The following is a 25,141-nucleotide window of genomic DNA, read 5'->3' as shown; positions in this document are numbered from 1 at the left end:
CCTTTAACATAATTAGTATCATAATTAACGTAGATGTTTTCTTTTTAAATTAGATGCAACAGTTGGAATTAGCGCAGGTGCAACAAAGAGAAGCCAACCTCACAGCTTTGGCAGCCATTGGACCAAGGAAGAAAAGACCATTGGATTCATCAAACGTTGGATCTGGGCTCGAGGTACAGGCGTGGCTTGCAATGACTTGCATGGTGTTACATCTTCATACTGAATTACATTTATCTTTCCCTGTAGGGCGAAGTGAGAATTCTCTCGCACAAAATGGTTTGTTGCATTCTGTAAGAAACCTAGTTTGTGTGTTAGATGCTTGAAAGGATTGTTTCTGGTAAATTTGATGGGAGTGTGTAATTGTCTGTTAAAGAAGACTGTGTGTGAGAGCGCTGTGTGTAAAGGACTGAATGAAATGGTGACTCAGAGAAATTCCCATCTGTAGTGCAGGGTAACCAAGCTGTGGTGGCCTTCCACACCGGGTAAGTTGTTGTGGCCCTGCAGTTGGAACTCATAGTGCCTGGTCTGGATGGCTTTTGAAATGGCTCTTAATTTGACATTTGACTGTGGACATTTATCCATGCACAATGCATAGGGTTTCTTCTCAAATATTCTGTGAGTTCACCTTGGCTAGGTTCTCCCAAAAAGCAATAAATAAGTCAGTAAAGCTAGACCATTCACTTCCTGCAATGGGCCAGATTGTCTTCTATGGCTCATGTTGAATATTGAAAGCACTTTTAACAAATCTTTTCTGAGCAAATCTCTTAATGTGCTGAAGAGTTTCTGTTCCCGGTACGTGGGAAGCTTTTGTGGCTGCAGAAGTCCTTTCTGAGGAGTCTGACAGCCTACTTCTGTTAAAGGTCATCGTCTTTGCTGGAGATGGGAGAAATCAGTGTTACTGCTAGTTTTGCCCCTCTGCCGTGAAGCCTCGATATTGCTCAAGCGAAAGGCTGGTTGGCCTGACAATCACAATGAGCAGGAGCCTGAGCAGTAACTCTTGTGTGGAGGCAGTGGTGGTAAAGTTTCTGATGAACCTTAAGTCTTTTTCAATTTTGTTGTCTGGGAAGCTTAAATAGGTGTTAGGATTGAAGACACTGTCAGTTTTGCATAGCGGAGTCCGGGAGGACGTTGTCCTCGTATACTTGCAGTGTAGCTGAGACAGTGATGGCATCTGTCCTGTAGATTTTCCTTCATCTGTACTGTGACAAGAGGCTCACTAAGCAGGTGAGATGGTCTTGTTCCAGTGAATTTTTAACTTATTTTTTCACTGACATGGATACAGAATTAGGTCTTTGAGTACTCCCCTGTTAACCACAAGTGAAGGGAAGCAGTCTGTCTCTAAACAAGCTACAGAAAGCAGTGTTCACAGCTTTTGAGCAGCTTTTCTTCTCTTCTTTGAAGTTTTTTAATGCACTTTCACATGAAGCTAAATGTATGTTGTTTTTATTTTTTTTTAATAATACCACTGGAAAAACTTGAAAAAATCAGTCTAGCACAGGAACAGTTTTCCCCATCCTTTTCTCATCTTCCCCCAAGCTTCTATGGGGTAACTATTCCTGTTCTTCGTAGTGGTTTTCTGTAATTATTGCCAGATTTGTTTCTGAATATTTAACAAGTCTGCCTGTTAAGTACTTTTCAGTTATTTCTCATCATCTGTGGTATGTCTGCTTTATTAAAAGCTTCGTGAGATTGTGCCAAAGCGAGACAGATAACAGTGTTGCCGTTGAAAGCTGGTGATCCATTATTTACTTCGCCACTTTAAAAGAATGTGGACGTGACATGCCTAAAACTGACCATAAACCTGGATAACATTCCATTGTCAAAAATTTACCTGCTGTATTTTAAGCAGCTTCTCATGTAGGTTGCCATACTAGACTGATTTGTAAGGGCAGTAGGTAAAACTAATTCTGATAGTGAAACTATTTTTGTTTCTTACATGCAAGCTTGCATTCCAGTGCCTAGTTCTTAGGCTTCGTGCTACTGGAAAGCATTTCTCTGCAGGCGGTTTTTTTTTGTTTTTTTTTTTTTTTTTTCTATTTTGTGAAGTTATGCAGGATAGCAATCCTTGAGAAGGATGTTTAGATTTAAATGTTTTTAAGTGTCCCAATATATCTAAGCAGGATTTATAAAAGGCTTAAGACTTCTCATGTAGAATTAAGAATGGTTTTGACAAACACTCTCTAGTTCAAGAAGCAGAACATTTGTAAGACATTCATGATAACATGGCAAAACATCCTGAGCAGTAAACAACATTCCATTCTTCAGAGATGAAAGGAGGTCTTTGAAACTGAAAGCAAGTACAATATGGCCTTAGGCTGATACACATTTGGGCATCTTTAAAATCATCTTTTTGGGCAACCTGTCTGAGAATAATTTAAACAGGCAGGATGTCCTTTCTCAATTCAAGTTGCAAATACTGACAAAATACAGACAGCTTTATTCTCAAATAATCTTAAATGTCAGAACTTCTAGACTGTGAAATGGCAAGTAAATCTGTGCATAATACTCCTGTGACTTATTATTATTATTTTTAAAGCCTAATAACTTGGTAGACTGATATGATAGAAGAAGTTATTCCTAAATATGAATGATATTTAAGTGAAGTCGCTGATGCTAACTGAATTTAGATTTTTAACTATGACTTCAACTTTGTTTGGATAATGTTCTTTGTACAAGTGTGTCTCCTATGGCCATGTCAGCTCTGTACAACTTCTTTTTATGGTTGCCTCCTGCAATAATTAAAGGAAAGGAATTGTTTCAAGCAATTATTTACACAAACCAAAGCCCTAAGATATTTGGGCAGACAGGGAAGAAATAATCTGTTACAGTATGTATTAAAAAAGTGAAACTCTGTAAGCAAATTTGTCGTATATTTGCCTTTCTTTATTGAGTACCAAAATGTAGTGGATACTGGGAAAGTTCAGAGTTCAGCAGACTGGGCTGGCTGGATCTGCTGCCTACTGTTGCAGTAAGCGTGAAGGGCTCAGACCAGCATTTTATGGGGCATGGTATGCTAACTTATCCAGAAATAAGTATCTGTGTTTAACTGGGATGATTCTTCAGCAAGAGGTTTTCTATTTCTCCACACTCCAGCACCGGGCTTTGCTCCTCTTCTGAAAAGTGTTTTTCCCGGGATAGTTGAGCACATGATTCCTGCTCATTCATCTTACTTTGATGTCTGAAATTGTGCTTTACTTGGTCTTTCCAGGTCTTTCATTTTAATGTGGTAACTAGAACATGTGGTGACACAAGCATGTGCTTTCCAGCCAGAAGCCTGCTTGCCAGCAGCCTCATCACCTCATAGTGTAACAAGTACAGAAAGAGGCTCTTGTCTAGAGGAGTGCCTGTCAACTAATTTGGACCTAAAAGCAATATAAAAAGAATAATCTATATATTGCCATGATTGCTTATGTATCTCTAAACTTGAAATAGCAGTAGGGACAAGTCCATGATGATCATGGAATGAAAAAATAAGGCTAATGCTCTAGGCCTAATTAAAAAAATAAAAGAAAGAAAAGGCATCAGTATAATGGGAATTATTTTCCCTTTCTTGTTGGAAACACTAGTTTGGATAGTTTTGCATGTTCTCTTCACTGCAACTTAACATTTGAATGGTATTGTTCAGAAAGAGTAATTTGAGAAAGCCCTGGTAAGAAAATCCCTCTATTGTGAAAATGTGTTAATTGGTGCTACTTGTAATCCAGAGGTGGCAATATCTTCATCTCTCTCATTCTTATCCCTCTGGACACTTTTGGATACAATGAAGAGGAGAGGCCTTTGGATTTGATTTATATGTGTCTTAGAGTTTGTGCATTTGTTACCCACCTCTCCTCCGCCCATAGTTTGAGGGCATGTGGTAAACAGTAATGAATTAAAGAGTAGGAAGAATTGAAAACTAACTCATCTTGGGAAGGGAGGATACTTCTAAAACAAATAAGAAAAAAGTAAACTTGAAACCACAAACTCATTTTCCCAATTCTTTGTTCTGTTTCATAGCTTTTACTGGTTGGTAACATGCTCCATAATGTTTTCAATGCTGATAAATAGTCATGGATTTTTTTTTATTATTATTAGGTTTTACTGCTTTTCTGTTGACAAAGCCATTTTGGAAACAGCTTTGTCTCATTCCCACTGTAACTGGAATTTTAGAAATTTGAAGCTCAGGGTCCTTAAACTTTCTTTCCTTCTCTTCAGGGATGTCGTGGGTGCAAGGTCATCTTTGGCCTTGAACCAAGAGCTGTGTATTTTTGCAGAATCATGCAACAGGGAGGAGGAAAATCTACAGATATTTCTGAAAGTAGACTCAGAAGACTGGCTGTTACACTTCTGGTCATCATCTGAATACTGTGGTCAGGCCCTTCTTCTACTTCATATAGGAAAAATTAGTGGCATACTTGTACTTCTGTGTAATTTTTTGGGCTAGACTTCTTGCTTTGCATTACTTTTCTGGCTCCATGATAACACATTAAGCACTTAGAAGTGATGCAGTTTCTCCTCCCCTAAGTGCTATTGGTGCTGAGTTCTTCACTTGCTTTCTTCCAGGTTGGTTCCACTGACTGACTCAGAGGTGTACATCTCGTGTCTTTTCTTTCTCTTTGCCAGATCCAATGGCAAAGGAAGTTCCTCCTTCTGGTTACTGCTGTCTGTTCTGTCCCCTGCCAAGACGGGCTGCTCTGTTACTAAGTGTGGGTCTTGCCTCGTTACAGCTAGTCTAGTTTTGCTGTGGATACTTCAGCTACTGCAAGTAGTTGCTGCAGGAGTAAATCATGCAGCTGATATGCTGTGGTCAGTGCAGAGCCATTCAAGTACTTCCTTTCTGTCAAACTCCTAGCCCTGGCCAACATACTTAAAATAATGTGGTACTTCCAGGGTTGTGCACATCTAATACAGCAGTCCACACTTGCATTCTCCTTCTGCAAAGAAGTTTGGCAAGCAAAAATGGGAGAAATGCCTCGTTTACCACAGTGGTCATTGTTCCATTTTTAGTATTGACTGTGGGTAGAGGAAATGAGCTTGTCATCTTCTCTTGTGTCTGCCACATCTGATCATTATTAGCAGAACTTAAACTTACCCTTCTTGCTTTACAACTTTGGCATGCTGGTATGCATGTTGATTAAACATATTCTGTACATGGTGCTTGTTTAAGCTTTGGAAATGTTCTTTAGGTTGGCTAAGGAAGAACTAAACCTTTGAGCAACAAATCCTTTCTACAGAATGGAAGTGAACCCAACTCTTCCAAGTGACCGGGAAAGAGACACGATTTGTGTTTTCTGGTGTGTGACAATTCAATGGTGCCTTTTTTTTTTTTTTTTTCCCCATTTTCAGGAGAGGTTTGTGCTCTTGTAAGTGGTAACTGTAGAAGCTACTGCCCCGTTTTGGCCATAAGCTCTTCTGATGAGGCCAGACACTGGCACAATTTATCAGCTTCAATATTGGTGTTAAGGACATGACTAAGTGTGAATTTAAAGGCATGAATTGGCTCTGTAGCAAATGATAGCTCCCTGTGCAGTAAGGCCACTGCCTGGTCTTTGGCATGGGTACATGATAATCTGCTAAAGTATTTTCTTAGAAGCTGCATAAAATTAATTTAAAAGCAATCACTTCAAATTGGGATACTTATATATAAGTAGGTGTTCGTAACCAGGCTACAAAATCTGTTTCTACACTTCAGTGGTTTCCCTCACTTTCTCTGTGTCTTTTTCTATCTCTGTCAGCCCTTCCCTCAGCCCATAGGTATTAAGTGATACTGGAGGGTGAGGTTTTTTTCTGCTTTGCATATGCTTAATGTATGCAGACTCTTGATTTCAATTTCTGGTTCTTATTTAAGCTCTTGGACAACTGAAGTGTCTATGACATGGTCATACCTTTGGGGAAGAAGGGAGCTAAAAGTTAACTGCAATTATAAAATGTCTTCAGCATCTTAGTTATCTGTTTCAAGACCTAACAAAGCACAGCTCTGTCAGCTAAAGAGTTTCAGTTTCTGTGCTGAATTTCCTGGCTCCTGTCAGTCTATGCCATACACTTGATCTGAATTTTTTCCCCATGTAAATAGGCAAAAATATTCTCAACTGCCATTCACACACTTCAGAAATACAGTTCCTTGGCCCATATCGTGCTTTCGCTGTGCTAGAGATGAACTTATTCTTCTTATATGTGAAAGATATCTGCAATTTAAATGACTAATTGCATTGTAGCTTTAGGCTGAACATATTGGTAACGCACAAATGTTGATGACATGTGAAGGGTCAAAAGATTTATAATTTAGTTGACAATACATTGCTTAAAATGATGTGGCAAAGAGCCAGAAAATTTCAGCTTAATAATTGTCTATTAACTAACATGACATATTTGTATAGGATTCATTACCTCCAGGTACAGATTAAGCATCTGATGTACCCATACGAAGTGACACGCATACATGAATCTTGGGCATAATAGTGAATAAACTGACATTGCATTCACAGTAATTTGTTTCAATATGTAAAACATGTTGTTGCCTACATTTGAAAGGACTTGTAGGAATGTTGCAATGAAATCTGAAGAAAAATGTGTAATTGAATGGAGTTTTCTATTATATAGATCCGATAACTCTGTGAGGCATTTTTGTAGGCTGCAGATAACATCATAAATGCACATTTGTTTTCAACTGCACAAGAAACAGTCTGGATATAGAGATCTGAGTCTTTCAGCCATTGGCTTGAGCTACCCTAATGGTCCATATGGTTAAAAAAAAATAAAATCCCCAGACACCCACCTAACGCAACTAACTTTATTTTAAAAAAAGAATCATATAAATATTGAGTCATGTCATATTTTAGTGTTGTGAATATTGGAGTATTTCTGTCAGACCGAGGTTTGTTAGAATAGGCAGCATCAGTAAGCTGGCTTGCCACCAAATTGCTATCAACTTCTTTGACTTTGTTTTCGCTGGCCTAGATTAGGCACTTGTGTGTATGAACAAAAATGTCACAATTTTGATAGGGTCTGTTCCTTCTCCTCTGGCTGCTGGAGGAGACTCAGGTAAGGGCTTGAACACAATGGGTTAATGCTTTTTTAACCCTAGTTTCTTCCTGTGAGACAGGAATGCGTTCTGTATTTTACAGCTGGGAAACCAAGTACAGCATATGCTAGATATCACTGACCTCAGCGTGACCACACATGAGAGAGAAGGGGGGTTGAACCTGGATGCTTTTGCTTCAATTCACTAGGTGATCTTACCACCTTTCAGCAATATCTCTGCTGCACACAGCTGTCATTTCTCAGTGTTCGAAGATTACTTTGAAAAGTGTCTCATGGCTTTGCTTCCTTCTGCTGGTGGTATTTTTATAATGTGCAGCAGAGCTGCAATAACAGTTTGCTCTCTTGGGATGTTGGCTCTGGGACTGTAATATGTTTATGCTACACCAAAAATTGAAATGAGAACTCTTGGCTTGGCTTTTAACATTTGACTGAACACTTTTCTCCCTTAAAGTGTCTCCCTCCGAAGAATTTAAAATTTTGAAATTTGATTGGGAGTGAAGTCATTGAATTTGGGAAGGGAGCATTTATTCCACCAGGATCAGCTCACTGAACCTGACTGGAGCTTGGTGGGGAGGAAGGTGTGTGCAGACCTCTCTGAGCTTTGTGTCAGGACCTGTAGAATAGCTCTGAGCAGTTTTGAAATCCATGATCCAAACTTACAGATGTCAAGCTCCAGATACCTTGCAGGCTAGAAGTAAGGGGGTAGTGGTGGCTCTTAACTTCACTCTTGCCGTTCCAGAGAATTGGTGTTTAATTCTACATCCAGCCACTGGAGAGAGCTCTAGATATCTTTGAACAGGTTTCCAGAGCAACCTCTGAATGAAACTGGCTGTTCAACAGCTTGGGACTACAGCAGGAGCACCACTGTGTTCTGCTGCCCAGATCAGTGACTGTAATTGATTTCTGTCAGGTGTGTATAAAAGGCTCTGAGGGTGACACTGTGCTGCTGTGGAGAAGTTGCTGATTTGGCTCAGTTCTGAGGATAGTTCAAAACCAGGGCTGCTGCTGTTGTGACCTCCTGGAGCTGATTTTCAGCCAGTTGTGGTCTCAGTATTGGGAAGGGTGATTTGCAGTGGTGCAGTTACACTGCCGTAGTGCCCTACCTGGCTTACAAACAGGGTCTGTCAGCTGTGATACCCAGGCTGACTTCTAGAATCTACACTGGTAGTTGGTCCTCCTGGGCTGCTGTCTCTGTGTCAGTTCCCTTTTGGAAGGAAGGCAGGGTGGTGAGGGTTTACTGAAAGGCAGGAACGTCAAGGTAACAAAACAAAAACAAAAATAAGAGAGCGAGAAAAAAATAAATTGCTAGTTAGAGCACTAAAAATTAGATGTTGCAGAAGGGGATGCAGGCTGATTGCAGTACTCTTTGCTAGAATTGATTCTACAGGGTTGCATTTTCTATTTTCTTTTTTTTGTACTTGTCTGTGACCTGGTTGAAAAGCAGCACTTTTCCCCTAGAAATAGACAAAGCTGTCTTGGGGTGTGCTGAAGACCAGCAGTGAAGAATCCCCCAAAACAGCAAGACACAAGTGGTTGCTGCCCCAATGGGAAGCGCATAATGGAGATGTCTGGGAGCAAGCAGTGGGTTGGTGTTTTTCAGGTCTCAAAAGCTTTGTGCTTTTGAGGAAGGGGTATGTGAGATCTAAAGGAGAGGATTACTGACTGTTGCCTAGGGCCAGACAAGGTTGACCTCCTGCCCAATAGGAATTCGCTCAAATGGAGCAGCAGAGGACCCTCCCCTAAAATGTCCCTTGTATGAGCTTGAGAGCTCAGAGTTGGGCATTTCTTAAGTAAAGTCTTGGACATTAACAGAGGTGTCTGTGATGATTCTTTGGGATGTGCAGGTCTTGGACCACTGCTTGGTCCAAGTTCCAAAACCAGGAAAAAACAGTGTTTCAATACAACTGTGGAAGACAGTAGCTAACAGGAGATAGTCCTCACCACTTATAAATTCACTTAAAAGTGGATTCCTCAGCATGGTCCCTTTCTGGACTGGAATGATCTGGGCTGTCTTTAATTTTAAACCATCATGTACTTTGAGAGAAGGACACTTTCTTTTAACTTGTGGTAAGAGCTGTTGGTTGTCAGAGCTCCCTGGCCCCTGAAATGTTGTGCTCAGTAGCTTTGATAAGCCAGAGCAATGGTGTGGGAAACTCAGAACTGTGAATGGCTGTCTTAGTAAACAGGGGCCCAGGATAAGCTTTGACTTTGGATGTGGTATTACAGCATAATATTGCTTTATGTTTCTACACTGGGCATGATGGGTAAGAATTTAAGAATAAACAAATCCATAACTCTGTCTCAACTCAGGCAAGCTTGGTGCTTCTGCCCTGTTGTAGCATCTTGCAGCTACAACAGCTTCCAAAGCGGGCTGGGGGATTTGTGCCACCTGTCTCCTTTCTGTAAGAGTGAACAGGATTGAGGTGGCTTTGTTTGGTGTCTTTTTAAAGGTAAGACTTGTAGTTTAATGACTTATTTAGAGAGAAAATACTTTCACCTCAGTAAAGTTCTTTGAATTATAAAGGACATTGCTGTTGGGTTACTGAAAACCCTTGGGGTTTGTTTCATTTATAACATTGCCTCGGGCCTTCTGCTGCATCCTGTTGGACTGACCTCCTTTTCAACCCGTGCTGGCAGCTGCATTGCAGAGCTATCTTTTCCCTGGATCCTTCAGGGTTGTCATATGACAAACTTGAACTGTGACCCTTTTGTGTCTTACCAGGACAGCAGTGCCCTCTGTGCAATGTGGCCAGCAGTCTTCCCCACGCACGCATTTGTTCCAAGCCATTTAACAAACTGAAAGTTTCAAATGATGGCATTTCATAGTGTTTAATAGTATTGACTGTAAAGCAAATGAAATGGTGCTGAATACCCTGTGTGCTGCTTGTGAAAAATACAGCTTCCATTTCTGCAATGTGCCCTGGGTTTTCTGTGGCTAGCATGTGCTCTCTGGCGAATCTCTTTATATTTTTAATAAATTTCAATGCTTACACCCTAACAACAGTAGCATTTACTGCTATATGTAGTCCAGCGCTGGTAGTCATTTCTAATAAATGGGGGGTTTAAACAGATTTCTCTAAGCAAAGTGGGCAGAGTCATTTTGCTGAAGTCTTGCAGAGAGCGTTAGGGTAAGAATTGATATAGTTAACACTGCATCCAAGCAACACCATCTCAAAGTGGTGTTGATGCTGGCAGGCATTGCCTTGCTGAAGTTACAGAGACTGAGCACTCGTATTTGTACAAATTACATTCATTACCAAGAACCCTCCAGTAGTGATAGGAGACTAGCTGTGCAGCACAGATTGGCTCCAAGATAAGTAGCCAGTCTATTGTGCAGCTCATGGTAATCTTCTTCTTCCCCACCCCTGATAATAAATCTTGGGGCATTTTGGAAAGTGTGGGGGTTGCTCATTCCAGTAGCTTGAATATAAAATTACTAAATATCATCATCTCCTACCAATTGTAATTTTATAACCAAGCAAGGCAGCTGACTGAGATGGATAGGCTCAGATAGTGTTCTCAATATCTGGATGTTTTCACTGAGTATTTGTTGCCCCCTAAAAGGGCAGAGCACAGAGGATGGCTGGGGTGAGAGTTTCTCCTGGCCATGTTCCAAAGCTAGGGTGCACTCACAGTGACAGTTTTCCTCATGAAGAGATGGAAACCTCTGGAGCAAGCTATGAGAGCTGTGCACAACCTGGGGCTCTGCGTAGGTACTGTGTTAGTATGTTCTTCGTAGTTGCCTGATCCTTTCTCAGTGCAAGTCTATTTAGCAGACTTCAGGGAAATGGCAGTTATGTATCTTACCATATTAGTATAATTTTAAAGGAAGAAAGAACTTTGTGGTTGCTTTGACTGAAATAAACCACCAGCTGGCAAGCTCTTGCTTTGTCTTTTTCAGTATCTAATGTGCAAGGATTTTTGGATTGCTGGTTTTCAACATGGAAAGCTGAACATCAGTGGGCTAGTTTTATACAAGTAGGCAGTATAATCCTACCAGTTTAGTTAAAACTGCTATTTACATGAAATTCTAATGTTTCTGATGGGTTTTTCTTCCTCTCTCCCCCATTTAGGGTTTGAACGGCACTGGAATTGCTGGATCATCAGGTTTCAGCCTCACGAAGCAGATTCTCTGTCCAAGAGTAACCCGTGTTTGTCTCAGGGACTTGATATTCTGCATGGAACAAGAGAGGGAGATGAAGCATTCTCTGCACTTGTACCGTGCTCTTCTGAAGTGATTTGAATCTTGCATTTCACCGTGCTGTCTACTGCCAAAGAAAACACTGAAGCATTGTTGCACTGTCTTGAAATTCCAGTTTCTGGAAAATGATCCGTTGTAAGGATAACTCTTTGTTTACAGATAAACATTTTTATTAAATACCTAACTTAGCACCTGTAAGGTTTTTAATAATACTTGGCTTAAATCAGTCTGTAAACGAGTGAAAACACTGAGCTGCACACATAAGCACCTATCTGCTTGCATTTAACTTTCTTACAAGCTCTGAGGGCTTGGTAAGTGTTCCTAGTTTATGTATGTCACTTGCTTCAGTACTCCAGAGTCTGCAACATCTGTTCTATGTGCAGTGCCACCTTCCAACCCAATCTTATTTAGGGAAACAAATATCACTATAATGGCACAGCATAGCATGGCAACTGTATTTAATCACGAACCAGCAGTCAGTGAACGTGCTAATGTATTGCCTGCCTGACTCAACATCTTCTTAAATCTTCTGGGTTTAGAATTAGTACTGGATGCTCATTTGTGGAGATCAAAGTAGCAAGCAAAAGGAATGAGGGGTCCTTTCTACACCACACTTTGCCTCAATTGTCCTCAGCCTTTCCTCTGAGAAAGTGACTGAGGGAAGGAGGACAAATAAGTCATTCTTGGGATTGAAGTACATCACAGAGTGTAGTTATGGCATACTTGGATGGTCATGGAAAATTTGGAGTTACTAAAAATACAAGGATTAAAAGATCCTAAAAAGGGAGGATAAGCAGAAGAAACAGTTTATCTTTCTATGGATACAAAAAATAGCATTGAACTTGAGCATAGATGTGGAAAGATATTAACAAAACCTGTTCTGACTACAAAAAAGGGAAAAATTGAGATGTATTGAAACTCTGGAGCTGAAGACTCCTTGGAGAGGAGCAGTGTTTGTAAAGCACAGGATTCACTGCTTTAGAATATTGTTTTAATACTTTCATGTGGTTTAATAGGGAAGCTTCTCAAATAGAAAGTATTTAGACAGTTGCTTTGTTTCCATTCAGTGAGGAGGACTCTGGATTATAAAGACTGTTAGATTAAAAGATGTCTACTTGCTGGTAAAGACTGCCTTGTGGTAGAAGGAAAGCCCTCTGGGTCACCCTTCTCCCCAGCCTCAAAACATGTTGCCTTCCGTGACACAGTGCTGTATAGCATGGCTATTTTCCAGGACTGGTGGTGATGCCTTAAGTTTTAGCTTTCATTTTTTTCAGAGTCTGCATTAGTATGTAACTCTGAACTTCATATAAAGTGTTAGCAAGTCCTCACAGTTTAGTTAGACAAAACAATCCTTTTTCAGACTGAGAATCAAGGACACTGTTGCAGCTTCAGGCTTCAAGAAGTATAAACAACAGTGAATTGAGGAGAGCAGTCTGGGAGGATGGGACTTCATAACTTGAATCTGTAATTGGACAATTAACCCCAACATGTAAATAGACCAAAACTTACAAAAGTGTGAAAACTCGTGACCAGTCGTCCATCTTGGGCCTGTCTTGGGTCCATGTTGGGTAGAGCCACAGCCAGGCTCTTATACTGCCCAAGGTGTATTCTTGGAAGACCTTTTAATAAATACCTACTTTATTCCTTTAACACTGACTAGCCTCTGTTCCAGGTAGCCTCTCTAGGCATCAGTGGGAAAGGTACTGACTGCATTCATGGAATCTCAGAATATCCTGAGTTGGAAGGGACCCCCCCAAGGATCATCAAGTCCAGCTCTTCAGTGAACAGCCTGCACTGGGATCAAACACACAACATTATTAGCACCATGCTCTAACCAACTACTGAATGACTTCCTGCTGAATTTTTTTTCTTTGAAAGAACAAGCTTCCTATGGTTACTTGGCATGCTGCTTCAAAACTTGAAGCAACTATTCACACAACTATTCTGCACTGTCAGAACCACTGCAGGTGGTTCCCAAATTCACAGAGTTGTGAATCGGTTATATTGGGTTTTGTTGGAACAGCAAATCTAGTAAATGAATGCTGTAAATTATTTATATATGTATATATAGCGCATATATATATATATATAATCGATACTTTGACTAAACTATAGTTTGCAAGATATTGATGGCATCGGGCAAAATTATTTTGTATAATTAAATGCTTAGCTTTACTTTTTATGTAAAGTGCAGCATTTTCCATATTTGTGTACTGTTATTGATCAGATGTTAAAAAATTATTTTAAATACTGCATTAAAGCAATTATTTTATTAAAAATAATAAATTGGTACGTTTGTTTGCTGACGTGAGAAGTTCAGCATCTGAAGCTGTCGGCACCACGACTAATGGTGTGACTCGGAGAGCGAGCTCCAGCTGTCTGCCCGTCACAGGAGCTGGCACTGTTTCCTCACGTGACATATTAACTATGAACATCTCTGTTTGAAGGGGTTTTAAACAGAGGTAGGTGACAGAGAAAAGGATTGCTGAAAGGGGAGGGGTGGGCAGGGAGGAAAAGCAATATCTCATGTCTGATTTCCTCCTCTCAGTCAGCACAAAGACTATGGGTTGTGCAGTTTTTGTTAACAGCTGGGCAGAGGTGAGAGCTTTGCAGATGTTCTGGGAAGCCAGAGCATGAACTGTGTCAGACTTCAGCAATGTGCTGTGGAAGCGCTGTCCTAAATTATTTTTTAAAACAACTTAAAATTAATTAAATGCAGGCTGGAGAACCACAAAGAGCATCTGCATGTTGGCCTGCCTCTTTCTCTTGAAACCAGTACAATACTGAAGTGAAATATGTTGGAGAAAATAATTGATAAATAGATATAACTAAAGGATTATGAATTATTCAGGTGTCTTTATGACCTTCCTACAATGCAGATCACATGCTTTTACTGCTGCCAGAGCAAGTTGTCTCTCACCAGTAGATTCTCCCTGTGTGCTCTCTCTTCTCCCATGTGTCACGTCCACACCCACCCCACTCTCAAAAGACCTCTCAAATTCAAAAATTTTAGACTGTAAGGAATAGCAGATGTTTCAAAAAGGTTTTTCAGCAAGTCTTTAGGCCTAATTTCAGACAGGAACAGCTTCGTCCTTGGTGCAAAACTGAAAATACTTGTCTCCTTACCAAGGGTTCATCCTCCCTCCCATTTGAGCTCAGCTTTGCTTCTAAGAAAAGTGTCCTCTAAAGTGGCATTTAGGAGAGACCTGGGCTTTGCTGGGAGGGCTCTAAAGCTTGCTCCAGGCACCTCCTCCTTTCCTGCTGGCCTGCTAGCCTAGTGTCTGATGCACTGAGCTGGCTGGGAAACTATCCCTGCTACTGAAGTGCTCATCCTTCAGAGAAAAGGGTAGACAGCTGGGGGGAAAGCTGTTGTTGCTTGCTCTTTACTACTATCTCAGCAGCATTCTATGCCAAATTTTGTGTGTTGCTTTGTGACAAAAGGAGGCCTGTACTGTTTCTCCTCCAACTGCTGTTTTTTTTTCCTTTTATTGCCATTTTCAAGTCTTAGCACTGAATCCAGCCCTTTGCACTGTCTTTGACTCCAGCTTTTCCCTTCTACCCATGGGAAAGCCTAGCTGGAGTGCACTAACACACCCTGCAGCTTTGTTCGAGGTTTAATGAGGAAGGTAGCAGGGGATCCTGAGACATTGCTGGATGATTCCTCAAAGCCATTGCACTCTCTTGGACACTTTGACACAAGTAGCTTAGGGCTACTGTTTGCATTAAGTTGTTCTAGGCCCTCTCTCTTTGTAGGCACCTGTGTCCTGCCATGTGAGTGCACTGTGCTGAGCAAAAGTGCTGTCAGCTGTTCTCCAGGTTCATCTCTTTGCTCTGTTCTTTGCTTTCCTCTTCATTTGTAATCACTGGGGTGAAGAGAGAAAGACTAAAGCAAGTGAGGATGTCCTGAAGGGGCAGACAGTCCAAGTGATTGGACTTGGTGATACAGGCTTTTACCCAGCAGCCTTCCAAATCAGGGCTGCTGGGTTTCTGAGGCCAAGCACTGCACACTCTTCCCTGTGCATGTAGCACATGATGTCTGCGCATGCTGGATGCAGCCATTGTTATCCCAAGTCCCACGGCTGTAGCTCTGGAAATAACTATGATCTGTAGTGAAGGCTTTACTCCTTTGAGGGGTGCAAAGCTGAGTACCAAGACTGAAGAGCACAGCACACCAGACCTGTCTGTTTTGCCACTTTGGGTTCTGAGCTCATTACCACACGTCAGTGGCTTGTCCCTCCCTCACTGAACACAAAGGCTGCTTGTCTGCAGCCACAATGCCAGTGTTTCACTTGGTGCAGGCCTTCTGTAAGCTAGACGAGCACCCCATTTGGCTTTGTAAAACTGAAGGAATACATTTCATCTTTTCCTTTTGGATATATCAGTCCTTGTTCCTATGGCCTCTTCTTCCCTCTATTACAGGCATGAGCTGGTCACTCATTGCCTGCTCTCTGTAGCTATTCCAGCATGTTAGCTGATAACTTTGCCACCCAGTCTCTCCTCTTGAGCCTCTGCTTCACAGCCTGGTTTTGAAAGGGTTTGTTGCTGTGAAGAAGGGAGGAAAAGGAGGGTTTTCATCCTGGACTTTAATGGTTATTCTGGAGTGGAAGGAGATGGTGGCACAGGCCAGCCCACAGTTCTTAGGCTGCTACTTTCTGTGCTGGGAAGATCCTTGCAGGAAGTTGGGGTTTCATGGTGGCCAAGACTTCCACCATTAAGTCTGACTTCAGTCAAAGGTTTTCTACAAGATCCTTATAGCAGTAGGTACTTCCCATCTCCCAAAGGATACAGAGTCTGTTTTGTGTGATTCAGGTGGACACTGAGGGGTATCAGGACCCACTCTGAGGTCCCAGAGGGTGACCAGTGTATGCTTCACCAGACTTCTGCCCATTTGCACTGAAAGACCACCTCCCCTGGGGCTGTGCCCTGACAGGAGGGAGCTAAGGTGGGAGTCTTCTGCATAGGTACTGCTAAGGCATAAAACCCATCTTAGCAGCTTGGCATGCCATGCTCCTGCTCCACAGGCTTTGCTCTGCAGTTATCAGTAAGCAGTTACTGTCTCTACCAGATCACAGGGAATAGTATTTTTAAATCTATTTGAAATGAAAAATTATCTGACAGATCATCTGTGTCTGTTTTTGAGAGCTAATTCATAATTACGTGTAGTTCCCCAAGCTTCTTGAGGTATTTGCTCTTCCACTTTGAAGTGTTTAGTGTGACGGGGTTTATTATTTACAGTTATTTTAAGGTGTTTCTTATTTCTGTTCTTAGAAGCTGGAAGGGAGGATAGAAGTATTTTTTCAAGTAATTATGTGTGAATATACATCTACTCTGTGTCTATAAGGATGGCTGAGTAACTTTCTAAAAAGAAATACTCTGCTTTATGTAAAGACTGAGTTATAACAGCTCCCAGGTGTGAAACTTCAGCAACAAGGAGAGAGGGAGGAAGGAGATAAATTATCTTCTTTCTATAAGAGGTTTCAAGTTTTAATGTGTTAAAATCCTTTGATACCTTTGTGCAAAATTGAGCAGAGAATAAAAACTCCCTTGAAGAGCTGATCAGCGGGAAGTCTCAAGAAGGAAGGGTAGGAAAAGGAGAATGCATACAGAAAACAGAGCTCACTCCACTCTTCAGGAGCTTCAGTGATAGATTTATGTGCATTCTGGCAGAGGCTTTCTTTTAGAGCAAAGACAGAAAAGGACCTTTCTAGAACAGGTGAGTATGTGTAGGCAGGCTGCGTATTTAATGAAGCAGACTTACTAGGAAGAAATCCTTATATTGTTCCTCCCTGCTCAATGCAATTTTCATTTTTAACTTCATGTCTCTTAAAATTTGGAAAACCCCTCTGTTATCATCTCATCTCTCTTTGAAGGAGCAGCAAGAGTAATCACCAGCACAGAACTGAGCTGCTCTGGGCTGTGGGCCACATACTGTCCATGGGAGTCACTGGCCTGATGCTGAAAGAAGAGGCTGGAGTAAGCAGAAGACGTGTAACTACATTAGACATAGAAGGAGATGTGTGAAGACAGCATGGGCTACTCAATGTCTTGTAGCTGAAGCAGTTTTTCCTCTACTGATGTAAATAAACCACGGTTGAAGGCTTATAGCCTGTGTGAGCACCTGCCTTGCGTCAAGCTGAGGTGGTAATCAGGCTTGTGCTACCTCTTGTCAGGGCCAGGTCTGTAATTTTCTGCACCCTGCCTTTCACCAGCCCAACCCCTAGCCCTTTGCAGACCTCCTGGCGGGTGGCACAAACTCAAAGAGGCCTCATCTCACACGGCTCTCGGTCTTTGCTTCTAATTTGAAAGATGTAGCCTTCTTTATTACAGGGGAAAAAAAATTGAAAGTGACCCAAACGGCAGGTACAGAGGGCAAATATTAAAAGTAAGCTTGTTTTTTCCTTTGAAATTCCACACTTCACAGGAGCTGTTGGTGCATGATGCCCCAGAGCTGGGGAGGATGGCTCCAGAAAAAGATCCCCTCAAGTGTGCAATCAGCCTTTCACAGGAGTCTGCTGGGGATGCTGAAACAGAAATCAGTGTTTGAGTTTTGTTTTTTTTTTTTTTCCCATGCGGTAGAGAAGAACCTGTGGGAAGGTCCTGCCTATGTCCTTACACAAAACCAGGATATCCAGTAATTAGTGAGAGATACCTCCAGGGCAAGCTCAAATTTTGCAACACTTCCCAAGGCAGGGAAAATGCCCTGGGCTAGGGCAGTCTTGGGAAGAGAATGAGTCAGAAGTATATATATATATATTTTTTTTTTTCCCTTTTTTTTTCTCTTCTCTTCTCTTCTCTGTAGTCCTGATCAAGTAAAAACTTTGTAGGGATGAAAAGTTTGCAGAGACCCGACTCTTCCGGACCTCCCTGTAACCTGGGTGAGGCTCCTCCACCTCCTGAGCTAGACGTCTGCCTTTTAGACTTTTTCTCCTTAACGGGCTCAGCCTTCTGCAGTCCTGAGCCACGTCTGGGAGCGGGGAAGCCGAGCTGACCCCAGGTGCGGCATCCCCCGAGGGAGAAAGCCCGGGAGGTGCCATCCAGCCCTCGCAGAGTGGAAGGGGTAAGGGTGCTGCCTCTTTTGGTGATTCTTTCCCCTCCCCCAGGAAACACACGGATGATTTAAAGAAGGGATCGAGAAGAGATTTAAAATTCCTGTTTAGCTGTCACCCGCCCTGGGCGGCAGCTGACACACGCGAGAAGCCGCATCAGCACAGGGCTGGGGCAGGGTGGGTGGCACAGGGGCGATGGACGGCGGGAGCTGGCGCGGACCCGCCGGCCGCTCCTGCGTGGGGACCCAGCCCCGGGAAGGGCGGAGGGACTGCGCTGGCGGAGGCGGCCTTGGGAAAGCTCCTGCTTGGCTCTGGGCCCAGAGGAGCCAGCACCGCCCTGCTGCCCCAGGGCCGCCGGGCCTGCCCGGCCCGGCCCGGCCCAGCCCCTGGGGAAGGCCCGGCCCCGGGGGAAGGCGCTTCCCCTCCGTGCGCCGGCGGCTCTCGGCCACAGGGCGGGTGGGAGGCTTGGCCGGGGGGCCTTTGAGACCTCACTGAGCCGTGATCCCCTGGGTGTTCCTTGGTGTGACATGGCACCAGCCTCCTCAGGCACGTCTCTCATTGAGGAGGTGTCCTTGAGAAGCCAGTCTGCATCGCGAGCCATACCTAAGGGGCTCAAGTTCCTCACATCGGGATGCAGCACAAACACTCCCTGGCTCTCGGAACAAACATCCCCAGGCTCATCTGACCAAGATGCAGTGGTCCCACTCCTCTTTCCCACTCTTGTCCTCTCCACCTGTTTTCTCTGGTGGTGTATCTCCTTCCCATCGGTTCTTTCCCCCTGGAGCTGCCTTAGTTTTGCACCTTTCCCCCCTGCTCATGCCTTGCACAAACCTGTTGTAGCACCGCCTGCCTTTCTTTACTGTTCTCCCCAGCCATTGCTCTTCTCAGTGTTTTAAGCCCTGGGAATGATGTTTGGAAAGTATAAAGTGTGCCCCCACTAATAAACAATGCTGGGATAGTGGTGACAGCAGTGAGGACAGGGCTGAGGTACTCAACAGTTTTTTGGTTTCAGTCTTCAATGGCAACCTCTCTTCCACGTTTCTCAAGTGGATGAACAGCAGGTTGGGGACTTGGGGAGCAAAGTGTTTTCCACTGTGCCAGCATGACCACCTGAGGAACTTGAATGTACATGAGTCTTTGAGACCCAATGAGATGCCTCCCAGAGTCCTGAGGGAACTGGCTGATGTAGTTGTCAAGCCATTCTCCATAATATTTGAAAAGTCATGCCACTCAACTGAAGACCCTGGTGGCTGGAAAAAGGGAAATGTTGTACCCATCTAAAAGAAAGAGTAGAAAATAAAGAGAAAGGAAAATAAAAAAGGAGTAGAAAGAGTAGAATGGAGGACCCCAAGAACTACTGACCTGTCAGCCTCGGCTTCATCTAATTTGATGGATGAACTGTTAGAAGGACAAGAAATTGGTTGGATGATCATATCTGGAGGATAGTGGTCAATGGCTCAAATCCCTGAAGAACATCTGTTGACAAGTGATGTCCCTCAGGGGTCCATATTGGTACTGGTTATTTAATATCTTCATTAATGACGTAGACAGAAGAATCGAGTACATCTTCAGCAAGTTTGCAGATGACAACAAGCTGAGTGGTGCAGTTGACACACCCGAAGGACACTTAAGTCCAGAGGGACCTAAATGAGCTCAAGAAGTAGGTCTTTCCATGAGGTTTAACAAGAACACGTGCAAGTGCTGCACCTGGGTTGGGACAACCCCAGACACCGGTACAGATGGGGGAAGAAGTCACTGAGCAGCACTGCTGAGAAGGACTTGGGAGTGCTGGATGAGAGGCTGGACATGAGCAGGCAACACATACTTGCAGCCTGGAAAACCAACTGTGTCCTGGGCTGCATCAAAAGCAGGGTGGTCAGAAGATTAAGGAAGGTGATTCAGCCCCTCTACTCCACTATGATGATTCTGTGAATTCTGAACTGGAAGGGAACTGTCTGCTTCATTCAGGCACCCTCCAGCCTGACTTGAACTTCTGTGCTTCATGCTTCCAAAATGTTCAGGGACCAAGACCCAGACCAGGTGCTTCCACCTTCATCTTTCACAGCTGTTGGGCACCTCTGCTCTGCCCAAAAGCCTGCCTTCCTCTTCAGCTTCCATGGCTGCTCTGATTCTCCTCCCCATACCTCAAATAATTTGTTTCACGTGGAAGACTACCATTGCTTTTCAGCCTTCTTCAGGTTTGCTGCTTTGATTGCCTTCCGTAGGAGATATCTGCACAAGCAGCTCCTCAACTGTCCCTTGTCTGAGCTGAGAGCTCACAAAGCTTTATCAACAAACTTATTGTCCAGACAGGAATTGTGAGCACTTGGGGGTCCCTGTGGTCATGTCGAGACATTAAGTCAATTTGAACAGGGCTAAAATAGGGCTCAGCTACTTTCCCTCCCATTATTTTTGTTAATGAGTAGTCAGTGTCAGTCTTGTGGTATTTGTGATCTTGAGAGCTTCCAAACCTTGAATGTAACTTCTCGAGAGCCTTGAGGAGTGCTGGCTGCAAAATCTCTGCTGTCATTTCTGCCTTCCCAGGGCATCAGAGAGGCAGGTTCCCTTTTCCCCAGGGAAGGACAGCTGGGGTGGAACAGTTTTCCTTCCCTAGATTCCTGTGTGCACCTCCTGCAGAAAGAAGGCACGCTGTCCCAGGCAGCTGCACTGCTTTTAGGCTATTAAGCTGTTTCAGATGTCTCGTTCAGGTTGGGCTTTGCTGTGATGCCAATAAAAACTTGCTGGAGTTAGGCTTCTGCAGCATCACAGAGAATGCCATGAGAAGGAAGCACTCACTTCTCAGCAGCCAAAACTCTGCATTGGGGATTTCCCTCCATATATTTTTTGATAGTTCCCTTTCCAAATGTGCCATCCTCTGTGGATGTCCATGGCCCATTGCTTGAGGCAATGTAGACCAAGGACAGCACTATACTATACCTTCCCAAGATTTACCACAACAGAGTCTTTTCCTGAAATTAGCTGTGAATCCTAAACTGACTGGAAGGTCACATCTTGTAACACCTCCGAGCGTGTGGTTGCTTTGGGGGTGGCACTTTGCAAACCTTCTCCCTTACCCTTTTTCTTACTGATTCTGCTGTCTCCAAATGGGCAGGGGGCTCTCAGAGAAAATGGAAAACAGTCTCCACTCCCATGGGTTCATGGTTTTGCCTTCCATTGTGCCAACAGCAGGCTGTCTGAGGGAATACAAATGGTGCTCAGCCCATGGTTTGGATAATTAATACTGTTTATATGAGTTATGGTATTATTTATGCCACTGGTTGATATCTACTGTGATAAAGATACAGTCCTTTCTATGGATGCACAAAATAAATACGTGGGAGGAAATTTGGAATTTTTGCTGGTCCAAATTAATGTGGGTCCAAAAATCTCACATTAAATCTGTCAGGACAAAAACATCCTATTTTCATGACCCCAGGAAAGGCCTTTAGATGCTCTCCTAGGGGCTTATGTGCCTGCGTGTACCCAGACCTCCCTCCCCAGAGCAGGTGGATGTGGGACAGGAGCTCACCTTTCCCACAAAAACATATAGGGACAGATAGGTCACATCCACCACAATGGCACAGGGCTTGTCTGCCACCCCCAGCATGGCTGCAATGGGGGGACAGCATTTTTCTGCTACTCCATGGGGAAAAAAAACCCTTGCCCAGTCTACCCTGCCTCAAGGCAAAGCAAAAGCCATGAGGAGTCACTTCAACCTGCTGTGGTTGGTTTAGACTCTAGAATTGTGGGGGATTTTTTCTTTTTTGGTGTTATTTAGTGTGCAACTCACTGTGAATTTAATAGATGAGTTTTGCTATCAGTAACAACCCCCCTAACCCCCAAGCAGTTTATTTCATGTGTATGAGAGTAGAAAAAGGGAAAAGTAAGAACACCTCTGGGGAAAATAAGGGGTTGGGAAACGGCTGTAAATGTAAGCACAGGATTGCCAAACCCACACGTTCAAAAGGCATGAATCAGATCTCCAGGAATCACAAGACTGGTGGTCTGAATTCCAAATATGAAATCTGGGCAGTTGCTGAAGGGTATTTCTCTCCATGTTTTCAATGCTGTAGGGGAAGCTGTATGCCCTCCTTTGGGGATAGAGTGTTGGTGGGCTAGAGTTGAGGCTTATAAATGCTTATAAATCCATCCTCCCTATGCTGGAGCCTGAGATGGTCATCATGCCCCCCCAAATCCCCCAAGCCTGCCTCGTTGCAGGCTCTCCCTGCTCCCTCTGACCGTGAGGCATTGCTGATGCTCCCTCATATCCCTGATGAGCTGCCTGGAAGGACAGCCAAGCCCCAGTACCCACCTTGCCACAGTGGGGAACAACAGTTCCTGCTTGCACCAGGGTTATTCTCCTGCCTGTGGATAGGTGGTGAGGAAGACATGTCTTCATTTAATCCTCAGACTTCAACAAGAGAGAGATGCAACTCTAAATAGTCCAAAGATGTACCTAGCCAGGGCCATAAAACCAGCTCAGCACTGCCCGAGGTAGGGAGAGTTGCCTGCAACACCTGTTCTGGAGGGACATGTATTGCTTTTCCTTACTGTGCAGAAGCCTGCTTTAAGAGGAAGCTGAAACTTTTTTATTTGGGGAGGGGATACAAATTAGTAGCTCTTTCCCTAAAGTTACCCCAAATCCCCAAAAACCTGAGAAGAAGAGCATTGTGGCAAGCTTCCTTTGTATTAGACCAAGTGGCCCAATTTGTTGGCGCCTGAGCCCCCAGGCAGGGAGCAGCCTTCACCCACACCTCCAAATATGGATGTGCTGGCAGGAAAGGGAAGCTTCCTCTGTCTCCTGCCTCACTTGAGGGCCTCTAGATCTATAACTGATCTAAACTGCAGTTGCCCAACTCGGCCTTGCAGAGTCAGCTTTGCTGCAAGTCCTTTCTTGTTTCTCTCTGGAGTCCCTCAGTTGCCGTCAGTGCCGCAGTGTTGGTCTTTGCAAGCTCTTTGGTCGCGCTACAACTGCTCAGATACAGCTGACCCCACCAAAGGAGCAGCATGACCTCTGTGGGAGAGGACTCTCTAGGTGACTGGCTACACAGCACCATGAGATGGTCTACCCAAGCCCAGCATGGTAGTGTTGCTTCCCTGTGCTGGACCAGCATCTCTTCTGTTTCAGCAGAAGCCATTCTCATCCTTGTGTGTTGCCTCTTTGTTGCTCTTACACCTCAGCTTGTACTAGTCAGGACTCATTGGTGTGAAATGTGGGGAAATCCCAGGCTGCATGGCTCTTCCTGAGCTCCTGTTGGCTAGGCAAATTACCTGTTGCAGGGAGAGGATTTAGGAGTTAGAGGGAATTGCATGCAAATGGGAAGAGCAACCAAAGATCCCCAGTTCTCTCAGATCTGCTGAGGCTGAAGACTGCAGTTGGCAGTGCACCTGCTTTGGTGAGGGGTGGAGCGGCGGCTGTGCAATGGGTAAACCTCAGAGCCTTTCTCCTTCAAAGCCAAGCATCATATTTTGCTCCAAAGCACTTGTACCACCCACCTGTGGAAGAGGAGTACCAGTGACTTCCAGCTGGATGGACAGCAACCAGCAGGCAGCGAAACCACTCACATCTAACAGGAGCTGCAGCTCTTGTGATGGCAGCTGATGAGCAGAAGCTGGTCGGTTTCCAGGGCAGGAGTGACTCACAGCCCGTCTGTGATTACCTGTGAGTCGTCATGCCCGGCTCCGGGCTCCCCAGGGCCTGGTGCAGCAACGTCTGCTTCCTGAGTTCAGTGAAAGGGAAAAGGTGCCTTGCTCCCTGTTGATGAGTGTGGATTAATCCGTGCTTGCCCTAGGTTGGAGGTAATATCAATAGCACCAAGCACTCCCTCCTGCTCTGTCGGGAGTATCTTGGCCTGGAGGACAAGACATACTAGCCTGACCCATGAGTGAAGCATCTGCATCAAAGAGGACGCAAGATTAACGTGTACATGGATAGCTTGTGGCTTCGTAACTATGCCTGCTTGCCTCATTAGAGGCCCTTTATCTGGTAGATGGACTCATTTGCCAATATAAATACACACTTGCCAGCAGGGGTCAAACACAGTGCGTAAAGTGGTGGAGAAGCTGGGAGAGCAAAATGTGTCCAGCATACATGGCAATGCTGGGAGAAGAGCACCGGTGGAACCCACGAGAACAGACCCAGCCGTGTCACAGTGTAGTTCTTGCTTTGATTCCTCTTCCCCCAGTCTCTCTATAGCCACGGCTGCCTGAAGGGGAAAGAAAAAACAGAAGTCCCTCTCAATACTCACTGCAATCACATGGAGTACATCAGCCCACGCTGTAGGTTGGAGCAAAATGGGACTTTCGGCTGCTCTCAGGCTAGCTCTCTACAGAGAGTCTCCAGTCTTGTGGTGTCTCCAGAGCAGGAAAGTTCACTCTCTCTTTCACTATCAATGTACAGTTGGCCCTCACAACCCCCTCTTGTTTGCAACAACAGAGCAACCTATGTGTGTCATGCTTTCTAGGACATCTGCCAACACAAGACTTGAGCCTCCTGCTCTCCCACGGCACTGGCTCCAGGGATACAAGCATGTGGACACAACAAAGATGTCTCTGCCTGCTCCCTCCTAGCAAGAGCTCTGCTACAGTTGGATCTCCATATGAATGCTGCTCTAGGTCCACACAGTGATCACCCTCTAGACCTCTGTGTAGTTCCCACTATTCCTTGGGACCAAGAGTGCACAGTGCAGGGTGCAAGGCTTAGCACACCAAGCTCTTTTCCACATTGCAAGCCTGGTGAGGGATTCCTACTTGCTAGGTTTCCTGATACGCTTTTCCACATCCAGATCCTGCCCACAACCTATCTAGAGAGCCATTCCTCACAACCCCCTTGTAAACTTCTCCCAGTTGTGTCTCTTTTGGGAGTCGTATGCAG

At 44.1% G+C, this 25,141-nt stretch overlaps 1 protein-coding gene across 2 annotated transcripts in view; it reads left to right on the top strand.

Moving 5' to 3' along the window:
• Positions 1-13,356, top strand: part of TAF4B (TATA-box binding protein associated factor 4b) — a 73,062-nt gene extending 59,706 nt beyond the window's left edge. Inside the window, exons 14-16 of one of the 2 annotated variants that reach the window (XM_040086723.1) lie at positions 54-173; positions 11,094-11,356; positions 12,894-13,356. In XM_040086723.1, the coding sequence (XP_039942657.1) occupies positions 54-173; positions 11,094-11,258 (285 nt within the window). In that variant the 3' untranslated portion in view covers positions 11,259-11,356; positions 12,894-13,356. Of the gene's footprint in view, positions 1-53; positions 174-11,093 lie in introns of both variants that reach the window. The other variant, XM_040086730.2, reaches the window with a different exon arrangement.
• The last annotated feature ends 11,785 nt before the right edge of the window (positions 13,357-25,141 follow it).

This window comes from Hirundo rustica, chromosome 1 (genome assembly GCF_015227805.2).
Source record: "Hirundo rustica isolate bHirRus1 chromosome 1, bHirRus1.pri.v3, whole genome shotgun sequence".
NCBI classification, from domain to species: Eukaryota; Metazoa; Chordata; class Aves; order Passeriformes; family Hirundinidae; genus Hirundo; species Hirundo rustica.
Note: the sequence above shows the minus strand (reverse complement) of the source record. Positions and strands in the feature narration are given on the sequence as shown.